This window comes from Coptis chinensis, chromosome 6 (genome assembly GCF_015680905.1).
Source record: "Coptis chinensis isolate HL-2020 chromosome 6, ASM1568090v1, whole genome shotgun sequence".
In the NCBI taxonomy this organism is placed as follows: domain Eukaryota; kingdom Viridiplantae; phylum Streptophyta; class Magnoliopsida; order Ranunculales; family Ranunculaceae; genus Coptis; species Coptis chinensis.
This window is the reverse complement of record NC_141461.1, coordinates 69078077-69091834: the sequence shown is the minus strand read 5'-3', so window position 1 is coordinate 69091834 and position 13758 is coordinate 69078077. Positions and strand designations below refer to the sequence as shown.

Sequence of the window (13758 nt, the reverse complement as noted above, 5' to 3'; positions counted from 1 at the left end):
TTTAAGTTCTCTAGGATTGTTTTGTTACTAGCTTCTGCTTGAACGTAACATAGCTACAGCTTGTTACTGGGGAGTGGAGAACGCGTGAACGATCTTCAACTTAGCCAAAAATTCTCTAACTATTTTTCCCTTGAACTGGGAGCCATTATCCATTACCAGTGTGTGGGGAAGGCCAAATCTGGTAATGATGTTGGTCTGAATGAAGTTTTTGACATTAGATTCCTTGACATGAGCCAAGGGGATCGCTTCCACCCATTTGGTGAAGTAATCTGTCGTAGCTAGGACGAACCAGAAGCCTGTGCTTTTTTGTGGAATGAATGGACCCATGATGTCCAAGCCCCACATGTGAAATGGCCACGGACTGGCAATGTTGATAAGTTCTCGAGCTGGTTGGATGATGTTGTAGCCAAATGTTTGGCTCATAATGCATTTGAGTACATACTTCTTGGCATCGATCTATATTCTTGGCCAGAAGTATCCTTGTGAGATCGCTTTGTGAGCCAGAGAGCGACCTCCTGCGTGGTTTCCGCATTCTCCCTCATGGATTTCTGTGAAAATCATCTGACCCTGTTCTGAGCTTATTCACCTTAGATGGGGTCCTCCGGCATATTTTCTGAAAAGTTTGTCGTTTACTAGGTAGTAACGACCTGATGTGATCTGTTGGTGTTTTACCTAGCTGGATATAATCTATGATAGGTTGCATCCATGTTTGACTCATCTGAGTGTCAGAGAGTAGGCATAGGTCGCTGATTTCTAAGACGTGCTCATTTTGGTAAGCAGGTCTATCAATGACTTCGATAAGTAGTTTCTTAGGGTCACAGTTCGGTGTTTGGGTCGCGAGGTTTGCCAAGCTGTCAGCGTGGTGATTCTCTTTCTGTAGGAAATGGTGTATTATGACTTTCTGGAAAGAAGGCAGTAATTGATTTACAACTTGAATGTACTTAAACAGGTTACCTTCATTGGTGGTATACTCATTGGCGACCTAGCGAACGACCAGTTGTGAGTCGCTAAAGACCTAATGCCATGCGAAGTCCCATGATCAGGGCTTCGTACTCAGCTTCATTGTTGGAGGTCGCAAAATCAATGCGAACTGAATTTTCCACCATAGAGCCATCTGGTGACGCTAGGACTACTTTGACTCCGCTGCCACCTAGATTGCTAGCTCCATCTATGTAGAGTGACCATACCGATGGGTCGTGTTGCTTAGAGGGTGGGGTGTTGTCCTCTGGTTCCTAGTTCAGGTCGTCAATTGGAAAATCTGCTAAGAAATCAGCAACGACTTGACCCTTCTGAGAGGTTCTTATGGTGAATTCAATGTGGTGTTCACCGAGTTTTTCTGCCCATACGGCCATGCGAGTTGTCTTGTTGGCTTTAAGAAGGATCTTCTTTAGTGGTAGGTCGGTGAGCACTTTGATTGGATGTGCTTGGAAGTAGGGCCTGAATTTTCTTGCTGAATAAAGTAGTGCCAACACTGCCTTTTCAATGTGGGAGTAGTTATTCTTCTCAGCTGGCAACAATGTCTTGCTTGTGAAGTAAATCAATTTCTCTGCGTTCGGTTCCTCTTTGAAGAGAACTGAACTGATAACGAAGTCAAACACAGCTAAGTATAGCCTTAGCGTTTCACCATCAATTGGTTTGGCCAGTACAGCTGGTGTTGACAAGTAGTCCTTGAGAGTGGAGAACGCTTGGTGGCATTGCTCGTTCCATGAGAACTGTTCAACCTTATTGAGAATTTGTAGGAAAGGTCGACATTTGTTTGATGCTCTCGATATGAATCGGTTTAGAGGTGCCACCATTCCTGACAGTTTCTGTATCTGCTTCTTTGTTTTTGGGTCGGGCATGTCCAAGAACGCTCGAATCTGATTAGGGTTTGCTTCTATCCCACGTTGTTAGACCTGATACCCTAAAAATTTTCCGAAGGACGCTCCAAAGAGGCATTTATCAGGGTTAAGCTTTATTTGAGTTCACCGAAGTCTGGAGAACGCTTGTGTGAGGTGATCTAAGTAATCTCCAGATTTTTTGTTTTTGATGACCATGTCGTCTATGTAGACTTTCATGGTGTCACCTAACATGTCTTGGAACATATCGGTGACGAGTCGCTGATAGGTCGCTCCCATGTTCTTGAGGCCGAACAGTAGGACGTTGTAACAGTAAATCCCTTGCTCTGTTACGAATGAAGTTTTCTCTTGGTCTTCTTCTGCTAGTGGGATTTGGTTGTAACCACTGTAGGCATTACAGGTCTGGTCCACAAGTCGGTCGATTCTTGGTAAGGGGAAGTTATCCTTAGGAGTTTCCTGATTTAGGTTAGTAAAGTCCACGCAAAGGCGAACTGTGCCGTTCTTATTTGGGACTACTACTATGTTAGCAACCCATTCAGGGTAATCGACCTTCCTAATGAAACCAATTTTTTTGAGATTTTCAACCTCTTCATTGATTACTTTTTGGAATCTAAGGGATAACTTTCGAGGTCATTGGCGAACTGGTTTAGCATTAGGGTTAACATTTAACTTATGTCATGCGATATTGGGATCAATTCCAGGTATATCGATATACGATCAAGCAAAAACATATTTATTAAATGATAAAAAGCTTACAAGTTGTGCTTTGAGAGTAGGATCAAGGTTAGCTCCTACATAAACGAACTTGGGGTCATCCTCAGTTCCTAAGTTGACCTTTTCCTTCTGCTCGATTTGAGCAGTTGCCTCAGTGGGCTGAGTGACCTCTGGGGTCTTGGTCTCTTGCGGTGTCTCCTTGAGCTGAAGGGGTGGTGGGGCGACCTCTGGGGTCTGGACTTCTGGAGGGACGTTTTTGACCGAGCCCCCAATGTTTTCCTTTGCGAGTTCGCTTTAGGGGGTCTTGGTCAAGGTCTTGACCTCAAAGATGAAGTCTTCTGCCAGCTTGGTTTTGGCGATCTCTCCCTTGTTTTTTAGTGAAGCGCTAGCGGGCTTGTTGACTGAGAGGATCTGATTACAATTGTGAGCATCGATCTGGTTGCTTCTGAGCTCCATCATGCCTCTAGGGCCAGGGAAGCGTAAAACCTGATGAAGTGTTGATGGAGCTGCTTGCATCTTGTGGATCTAACAACGTCCTAATATAGCAGTATAGAACGAGTTGACATCCAAAACGCTAAAGCGCGTATTGATGCTGACCTTTTCTTTGTGCGACCCAACTGAGACAGGTAGAATGATATCTCCTATTGGGTCGGCTCGTGATCCGTTGAAGCCATAGGCGGGGCTATTGGATCGATCATGACTGACCTGGGCATGTTCATCTCCTTATGGGGTGTGGTAGAATAGGATGTCGCACGAACTACCTAGGTCAATCAGGACGCGCTTGACAGTCCAGTCCCTGATTTTGACGTGGACCACCAAGGTGTCATTGTGTGGGAGACATACCTTGTTGAAGACGGCCTCAGTGAAGGTGATGTCTCCTGAGTTGTAGCCATTTGTGCGTGGGATGGGGGCTGCTTGCAAGGAGAACTGGTAGACTTCCTGGAGGGCACCTACTCGTCTCCTTTTCTCCCTGGAGGACGTGATAGAGTCGTCTTGGAAGGTAATCATGTTGATGGTTCTGTTATTGTCTCTGTCAGACTAGTGCTGGCGATGCTCATGACGAGATCGCTCACTGGAGCGTCCTCTAGCATGAGAGCGACCTCTGCTGTTGTTGCGAGGTGGAGTTCGACTGCGTTCTCTGCGAGCCATGAGTTTGTGGCGTAGGTCGCCATCGGCTATATCAGTATAGTGCTTGACATGGCCTGCCTCAATGAGGTCTTGGAGGTAGTGCTTGAGCCCGCGACATTCGTTAGTCTCATGGCACTTTGCTTTATGGAAAGCGCAGTACAGCTTTCCTGGTGTGTCTTCTGGCCGTTTTACCTTAGGTCAGTAATAGGCCGCTGTTTTTATTTTCTCTAGAATATAGCTTGGAGATCTTGTAAGCACCGTGAACCTGTTGACCCTGTTGCCTGGGTCGCTTCTTAGAAGATGGGGTGTTATCTGAGATCGCAGCGACCTCACCTGCTACCTTTAGTCTTTCTTTTTCAAGGCCTTCTGCAAGCTTGATGTACTTCTCTATACGTGCGTACAATTCGGCCAGTGTTTCAGGGTGTTCCTTTATGAGCGACTTAGACATATCAGTATTCTTCCTGATCGCGTTGGTGAAGGCCACTATGGCAAACGACTCCTTGAGGTTGCTCTCCATGGACAGTAGCTCTGTCTTAAAACGTCCCAAGAAGGTGCGAATTGGTTCGTCACTCTTCTGAGACAACTGGAAAACTGAATTGAGGTCAACTGTCTTACATCTATTGTGGACACACTGGCTGGCGAACTGGTCAATTATTTTTTTGAAGCTATCGATTGAGTTTAGTCCCAGCGAATAGAACCAATTGAGAGCTCCATCTTTTAAGCTTGCTGGAAACAAGCGGCACTATAGGTGGTCGAACTCCTACACATTATAGAGTGCAAGGCTCTGAATGTAGCAAGGTACATGTTGACCAGGGCACATGCTGCCATCGTACATTGCGAACCGAGGCTGAATGAAATCTTGGGGGGATTAAGTACCTCGAGCGTGAAGAGTGACGCACGGTACGTCTTCAGCATCTTTTGGACGACCTGAGTGGCGTCCTTCTTGTCGGTGCTCTGTTCAATCCACTGGGAGAGGCTATTGATCTGCTGATTGACCTCATTAATCCCGTCCTCAGCAGTAACTCTGTTCGGGTTCTGGGACTCGACCTGGGTTTTGAGAGCTGCATTCTCCTGTCGGAGTTGGGTGATGATGTCGTTCATCGTGCCTAGTTGGCTGACCAGGTCCTTGACTTGTGTTTGGAGGCTTTCCATACTTCGTGGGCTTGAGATTTGTTGGTTTGAAGATTTGTTTGAAGGGTTGTGAACTCAAAAAATCGAGCCACAAACGGCGCCAATGTAAATGTTATATTTGGTTTACCTTACAAATATAGGCAATCTTCAGAGAGAAAGGTGTTTGTGGGATTGAATTGACCGAATTCGTTTGGACGAACTGCCTACATATCAAGTTCTCTTTGCTGGGGGGGAGTCTTGAATCAGGTCAGATGTAGTTCCTCCTCTTCTTTATATAGGCAAAGGTGACTGCGCCTCTTTCTCTCTCGCGTCAGGTCAAGTTCTAGACTTGATGACATTTAATGAACCATGAAGGCATCCTGCAGTGGAGTAATGCAAGCGTAGCTGAAGCTCTTGTCTTGATGATGTCAGCTGCAACATATGTTACTAGCCGTTGGGGTGCTGGCTAGAGTTAACGTTCTAGAAACTTGACATTCTGGACGTGAGCGCTCTGGGAGAAGGACGTTCGGGGTGCTGATGAGGTCGCTTAATCTGGATGAACTGGTCATCAGCGACCTGGACGTGTGGATGAGTGTGATCATCCTGGTGTGCTGGACACGTGGCTAATATTCAATGGAAGTATATATTACTCCCTCACACCTTTCTTCTTGCAATAATAGAGAATACACTGTGCCAAGAGGAGGCAAAGTACCCTTAGCCAAGATCTGACTTCGAAGAGGTTTGTATGAGTCATTTAACCCCATCAAAAATTGAATGACATGCTCTTTTTGTTGCAACTCTTGTGATGCTTTTGCCGACCCACAAGTGCAATCTGGAATGGTATTATAAGAACCAAGTTCATCCCACAAAGCCTTCAGTTTTGTAAAATAGGTTGATTTAATTCACCCATGACTTGGAAATTCCCACTTGATAGCTTCTTATCCAAAACAAGATAATAATAAGGAAGAAGATGAAGATTTCTAATCAAATTTGCAATTCGTACCTTCACTTGATCCGTATGAGTAGTCACATTGTCTTGGTTGTTCATTGTTTGGGGAGTTGTTATTTTCATAAAACTATTCTAACATGTAACTCATCTATTGAATATATTTTTAAGGTTGGTGAATGTAACACTAATTGTATTTGGTTAGACAATGTGTGGTTGGTAAACAAGGATCGGTTTTTTAGCAAGGTATGGAATGTATCGTCAAATATGCAATATGATTCCACAAGATCTATTTTCGTTCAAGTAATGGATTCTAGCCAATTGAAAGGATCTTCTGATCAATCCAGAATTGTAGTTAGATTTTGTTCTTTGTGTGCTCTGACTACACTTAATCAATCATTGCATGTTGACCACTTATGCACATGAAGCCATTTATTATTTCTTATTATTCCGAAAATAGGATCCCAACATGTTAGTTATTCACTTATGCTTATTGACTCGTCTTCTACTTATCAATCTAGGAAAAGAAAAGATACTTGGGGGAGCATGAAGCTCTTGAAAGAGAAGTTTCTTTGTATTCACCAATTCATCGAAAATCATGATTAAGTGATAATTAAATCTTTTCAAGGAGGAGTAGTGTATTCTTTGAGGATAGGGAAACAAAAATCTCAAAGGAATACAATGGTGCAGGAAGTTCTACTCCTCAGTAGAAGTGGAGCTTGACGCAAAGGATGTTAGCAATTTTTTGGGAAGAAATCCATCCAGTATCTCATGGTCTTCTAAAGGCATTCTGGAAGATGCATTAGAAATGTTTGTACAGTTTGGAAATATTAAAATAAGGTGGATCAATAGATCTGCAAATTATGCAGCCCATATGTTAGCATTATATGCGCAGATTCCGACTCCTGGCTCTGAGTGGCTTACACTACCACCTGGTTGGTTTGGTTGTTGATGAACATTGTGGAGGAAGAACGACTATATCATATATGTTGATTACCTAAAAAAAGAAAAACAGTAAGAGAGAGGAGGTAAATTGTCCTTAATTCACACAAAGGAATATCATTTGCTTCTCTGTAGAACAAACTCGATCACTTTTCAGCTGAATTATATATCCCTCCAAACTTCAGTTATTTTCCAAGGAACCACCTCAATATGATTTTGAAGTGCTCTCTGCAAGAATTGCGAGTCGGTTTCTAAAACCAATTTATGGATATTTAAAAACTTTCCTACTTCTAGCATACGGATAGCAGTGGCTTCAGCCTAACAAAGAGCTTATAGAAGGTAATGGGGTGGCTATAGCATGTAGGAACTGATCAATAGAGTTCCAAAATATAATGCCTGCTCCTCCAAGACTAGGAGTACCTAGAGCCGACTCATCTATGGTTGCTTTAATCCACCCATGACTTGGAAACTCCCACTTGATAGCTTTACTCACTTTATGATTCTTATCCAAAACAAGATAATAATAAGGAAGAAGATGAAGATTTTCACTTGAACCGTATGAGTAGTGACGTTGTAGAAACGAGCAACATTGCGATATAGCCATATATTCCATAGAGAAAGACCAAACTGGAGTAATGAAGTATTATCAGTATTAGTAGCCGTGCAGATGAGTACCTAATGTAGGATGTGCGAAGCGTTAGCTCTCAAACAATCTAAAATAATCAATTTCTAACCGAGAATTGATAAAATAGTTGATCTTTAACCAAGAGTCGATCAAATAAAATAAATAAACCAAAAGTTCATTTTACAAACCCTAACATAGCCTTAAATAGATGTCCTAAACAATCTAAAACAAAGACTGACTTCGACACAAGCCCAAAGAAAAGCCCAGCGCGCGTGCGCACTTGTTAGAAGGCCAAACTGAGCGCGTGCACGCTTCCACCTCAACTAACAGAACAAACCAAGGGCGTGCGCTTCTCTGCCCCTCTATTCCCTATCATTCTCCCCGTCTTGGAGGACATTCGTCCTCGAATGTCACTGGCACAAAGACAGAAGATGAACAGCAAAACAAACTGAAGTCATCCTCGAACTTTGCCACGATATTGACTAATTTGCATAGCTTGCCGAAAAAAACTCGTAGTCACAACGTGCACAGACAAATATCTTCTAAAAAGCAAGCAAGGAGTCTCCTCCAGGAATAAATCTTCAAAGTCATCAAGGAACGGATTTGCAAAACCTTCAAACAAACGCACCAAACCAACACAACCAAATATTTCCTCCAAGTTTGACAAACTCGGATCTACAAAACACAAAACAGATAATTTGTCATCGTCAAGAGAAGCATTATCAATCGGTGGTAAATCCCATTCGAGAAAATCCTGTTTTTCACCAACTTGATAATACATCCCCTCTTCAACAGACCCCTCATCAAAGAAAGGGGGTAAATCCCAATCAAGAAAATTCAATTTTTCTTCAACTTAAAAAATAAAAATTGAATTTTTGTCAACCACATCAGCAAGGTTCGAAGTTTTAGAACTGTTTACCTTCAATGCGTCTTCCACTACTGGTGTCTGACGCTCATAAAATGGTCAAGCTGTCGAGTAAAGGCGGCGACCTAGCGGTGTAGCGATGCTACCTGCCTAGAAAGTTTGGCCATGCGCTCTTTATCATACATATCCAGTCCGTAGTTGATTCTGATACCAACTGATGTAGGATGTGCGAAGCGTTAGCTCTCAAACAATCTAAAATAATCGATCTCTAACCGAGAATCGATAAAATAGTCGATCTTTAACCAAGAGTCGATCAAATAAAATAAATAAACCAAAAGTTCCTTTTACAACATAGCCTTAAATAGGCGTCCTAAACAATCTAAAACAAAGACGGACTTCGACACAAGCCCAAAGAAAAGCCCAGCGCGCGTGCGCGCTTGTAAGAAGGCCAAACTGAGCGCGTGCGCGCTTCCACCTCAACTAACAGAACAAACCAAGGGCGTGCGCTTCTCTGCCCCTCTATTCCCCATCAGTACCCTAAGAGTGTGCTTGAACCAATCTTTGAACACCATTGAAGCATTGAAAAGATGTCCATCTAAGTGAGAAGCAATCCAAATTGAACGAGCAAAAGATCATTTCAGAAACACATGTTCTTGAGTATCTTGGCCATTAACACACAGAACATTTCGAATCAACAACGGACCCATGAGAAGCTAGGGAGTCAGATGTGGGAATCAGACCATGATAACATTACCACAAGAAGTATCTAATTTTAAAAGGAAAATTAGATTTCCATATATGTGAAGTAAGGAGTGTTATTACTGCTCTATCTGGATAATTAAACCTGATGCCAAATAATCGCATAAGCTGTTTGAAGTTTGAACAAAATAAGAACCAGATTGATGATGTGCCCAAATACATTTGTCTGGATGCATGCTCATTTAAACTCAACGGAACAGCATGTATCTTTGGAATAATATCAGAAGGCCAGTACTAAGAAGATCCAATCTCCATTGACCATTAACCGGATCAATGAAGTCACTAACAAATTCAAGATACAATCCGGAGGTCGACTATGTAGTAATGGATCAGTACATGGAGTCCACAACTCACTCCAGGCCTTTGTATTTCTTCCATCACCATACCCACTTTCCATATCAAGCCGGTCTTCAAAATTGTGCGCATCTTGCAAATATTCTTCCATAACTTAGAAGATGAATGAGGTACCTTGGGCTTGAAGAAATGTACTTGTTCTGAAGTATCTTGATTTCATTTGAGAAACCCATAATGAATCAGGATTCGTCATGAGCTGCCATGCATTTTTTCCAAGATGTGCATAGTTCTGAGTTTGGAAATCTATCAATCCCAACCCCCCAAACTTCTTAGGAGTTAAAGCCAAATCCCAGTTAAAGTAATGTAGCTTATGCTCATCTGGTTCATGTCCCCATATGAAAGTCGTCCTTATTTTATCCATTTGCTCAATTGTTGTAGCTGGAAGTAGTGTAGAAGACATCATATAAGAAGGTAGTGTTTGTAAAACAGATTGGGCAAGAGTAAGGCGTCCACCACGTGATAATTAGGGTGCTTTCTACCCAGCTAGTCTATGATGAAACCTATCAATAAGAGGAACAAACTTGTCTTGCACTGATCTACCAAACAAAGCCGGAATTCCGATCCAAGATAAGATGGTATACCATGCGTCAAGGGAACTTTGAAAATGCCACAGTACCATATCTTATATCTGTGATACATATAACGGCTATGAATTAATTGAGTAGTCGCTTTGTTGACTGCCTGTCCTGAAGCATTATTACAGTAAGCTTGAATAAGATCAGAAAGATTGTTTGCCTCCTGTATATTACTTCTCCCCAGAATGAGTACATCATCTGCATACATTAAGGGTGTAATCGGAGGACTTTGACTAGAAAGCTTAATTCCAGAAAGGGGGTGGGTCTCCCTGACAAAATCCCACTCAAGCCGATCATAAGCTTTATGCATATCTAATTTGAGTGCATAGAATCCAGTCTTTCGATTAGCTTTGGATCTGATTCTATGAAAAACTTCATGGGCAAGCAGAATATTATCATGTATAAAACGTTTCGGAAGAAAGGCCCCTTGATTTGGTCCGATAAGATTTACAATAATTTTCGAAACCAATTTGTAAACTACATTTGCAAGGCTTATTGGTCGGTAATGATCAGGCTTTGTAGGGTTATCAATCTTGGGTACATGAACTATAAAAGTGTGATTCAAAGCAAGTGAAAAGGACCATCGTGTTTTACCATGGAAGTTATCTGAACACCTACAATGTCCCAGTAAGCTAGGAAAAAAGCAACTTGATAGCCATCTGGTCCAGGAGATCTAAAAGGTTCCATTTGTTTCGAAGTACCTCATATTTCTTGATCATCCACTGGCCTAAGTAAATCCAAATTGTTCTCTGGTGTAACCAACCAGGCTTGGGATGGGTATATAAAAATTAGGATCCACATCTGCTTCTGTAGAAGTCATGAGCTCAGAGAAGTAGTTAATAAAAGCATTGCCGATATCCGCCTGATTTGTAAGTACTCTATCATCCCCCGTTTTAATTCGAGCAATGAAACTTTTGTCTCCTTCGAGCAACCACTGTATGATAATACTTTGTGTTTAGATCCCAACTTAAAAGCCTCATTTGTCCTGCCTTTTGTGCCCACAGAATCTGATGTTGTTCAAGTAAATGATGATGCTCTTGCTTCAGTTTATCTTCCATGTGCAAAAGGGCATCATTTGGCTGATTTGTAGATGCAATTGCAGTCTGAATATGCTCAATTTGCAGCTGAAGTTCCTGAAGTCGAGTCTCAGTGTTCTTTAACTCATACTTGTTCCAATGTTTCAAAGACTTTTGACAATACATAAGCTTGCAGTGCAAAACATAAGGAGACCCATGTAAATTGTTCATCCAAGTATTTTCAATAACAGTGCGACAACGATCCTCAGTGAGCCATACTGCTTCAAATCTGAAAGATCTAGCAGAAAAAGTTCTGAGAGGGCGATCTTTGATAATGAATAACTTATTATCTGATTCCAGAGTGAATTGATGATAAAGTCGAGAATTGGCAAACTTCAATCTCCATTCTGAATTAGTCATTGCTCGATCCAATCGTTTATATATTCTATTCAGACCTGATTGCCCATTACACCATGTAAAAGGACTGCCTTGATATCCCATATCAAAAAGAGAACAACAATCGATCATCTGAATAAAAGGTAGAGCATCATCCGGCATAAACGGAACACGACCCCTCTTTTCAACAGCAGACATGATTTCATTTAAATCACCAAAGCACACCCACGGATTATTTGCAGGAGGAACAAAATTTGTAAAAGCAATCCATTGATTATATCTAATATCTGGTTTAGAGTTCCCATAAACACCAGTCAAGTAACAAAATGTTTTGCCTTCATTATCACATATATGAGCATGTATGATCCAGGAGTTTTTGTACATGATATTCACCTTAAAGGCAGGGTCCCATAAGAGCCACAACCCCCAGACCTACCCTGAGAAGGAACTATACAATTATTTTTTTATGATAAGTAGATTTTATTAATATAGGACAAAGACCAGAAAGGCCACTACAAGTGGAGTCTAGTGAGGGAGATCCTCAACTATATCAAAGACAGGATTACATCGGAGTACACAGCACCTAAGAACATACCAACTAGAAAACAAGAAAGAAGGAAAAAATTAAAAACCAGTAATAATAGTGTCCCAGTGAAGGATCAGGTCATGGAATGGGTAATGCCTTCTTGTTGGAGAGGTGCATAACCAATGCCAGATAAATCCTTTGGCTACTATACAGGCGCGCATTGGAGGGGTGATCTTCTGCCGAAACACTCTTGTCATTCCTAAACTTCCACAGCGCCCACAAAACTGCGTAAGGAGTGAGTTTTCACAGTTTGGCTATGAACCCTAACTTCACAATGTGGTTATTAGGCGGTTGCAAGATGGGCTTCGGTGTCTTGCCTTTGAGATGGAATATGTTAAGCTCCAGTGTATTCAGCTTATTATCTAATCCCATAATATCTTCAAGTGACACTACCTCAACCACTTCTTCATTCAAATTCTTTCTGTCGAAAAAATTACTCAAAACGAGTTCCACTGGCTTGGTCATCACCCTATGCTTCAGCCCACTTGTCCATGTTGGATAATGGCATGTTTTATACATTCCAAACAGTTCCTCAACTGCAAAGTTTTTTTTTTTTTTGTTTTTTTTTCCCCATAAATGTATTACTTAAACATTCAATGAAATGCCTTAAAAAACACAAATAAGCACTTGTCTGTTTTGCAAATTTCACCTTGACCATGTCATTCAGAAAGTGAGCAGCTCCCCTTAATCACTTATAGTCAATCACTCCACCCCAGTCCACCTTTCAGTTCCCTTAACAGCTGAAACATTCTCAATGTCTACAAAGTGTGGATATGGTTGTCAGCCAGTTTGGCCGACGTCAACACCTTGAATACAAAGACTTTTAGAGTGCCAAGAACGTCTGGATCGATTACATCTGTCCAAATGACATGAACACGTTGTCATCTGCTTGTGAGGCCATACCACCATACCAATCAAAAGACAAGGAAAAGAACCCAAAGGAAGAGTGGCACTAATTAAGGTACATACATTGTTTTGCACCGTCCATTTCACAACCGTTACTGATAAGCAAGGTGCTGGAATCAATTGGAACAGCAATATGAGGGAATAATTACATGAAACACTTGCAACAAACCAAATCAACATGAGTATTTCACATAAGAGTTTTTCTTTATAGATTTACTATGCAAATTCATTCTTTATTAAAAGAGATCCAAACAATAAACACTACAAATTTTGTCACTCTCCTCAATACAAAGTAGATACTTTTGAACTGTGTCCATATCTAAGAAACTTCATCTATTCTAATCAACAGTTATAGAACAATAACAAACTATTTTACAAGGATGCTAAAAGTTGAATGAAATTTAAGGTGAACAACACACATCTATACCAAATTATTTTCTCCTTTTGTCATTTCTTCTTTTTTTTGTCAAACGCCCCCTAGCAGAGCAATAGAGAATCTAAACTAATGGCAACAGACAACAAAGTGGGCAGACTTAGATCACGTGCTTCCATTCACCAAGAAACTTATGAGTGCCAACTACCAAGAAAAATACTCAGATGGAAACTTGAGTGTCCAAGTCATAGTTAAAAGAAAAAAAGACCTTGTGAAATCAACAAAGCAACAAGAAACAATTTAGATTTAAACAAATTAATCACCTTTATTTTCCAATGAAATGACATTGAAGTAGAAGTACATCCACCAGGAGCAACTTCTTACCTTAATCAGGAAAAAATAGTGATCAACTTCTTACAAGATGATTTCTTAGCACAGGTCTTACGTTTTGGTGAAGCAGCACAGGTCTTACGATTTGGTGAAGCAACAAGTTTTAAGATGCCAGAATCTCCACGGATATGAGGAGGACACTTCTCAAGCAAACCTTGGGCCTCAGACTGTCTACCTTCCTTACAAAAGGACTCTATAGCATGAGAATATATTACAACAGGTGGGAATTTCTTTA

At 41.3% G+C, this 13758-nt stretch overlaps 1 protein-coding gene across 1 annotated transcript; it reads right to left on the bottom strand.

Annotated features, from left to right (window-relative positions):
* Positions 1-10227: 10227 nt before the first annotated feature.
* Positions 10228-13755, bottom strand: LOC147494164 (uncharacterized). The gene is made up of 3 exons (XM_086566577.1): positions 13518-13755; positions 12824-12870; positions 10228-12710 (listed from the first exon to the last, which is right to left on the bottom strand). Exon 3 carries the CDS (start codon positions 11650-11652, stop codon positions 10750-10752), a length of 903 nt encoding a protein of 300 aa, XP_086422703.1. The 5' UTR covers positions 11653-12710; positions 12824-12870; positions 13518-13755; the 3' UTR covers positions 10228-10749.
* Positions 13756-13758: the final 3 nt, after the last annotated feature.

Bases quoted from the DNA above. Each gene is read 5' to 3' on its own strand.
- LOC147494164 (XM_086566577.1), bottom strand. From the start codon at position 11,652: ATGTACAAAAACTCCTGGATCATACATGCTCATATATGTGATAATGAA.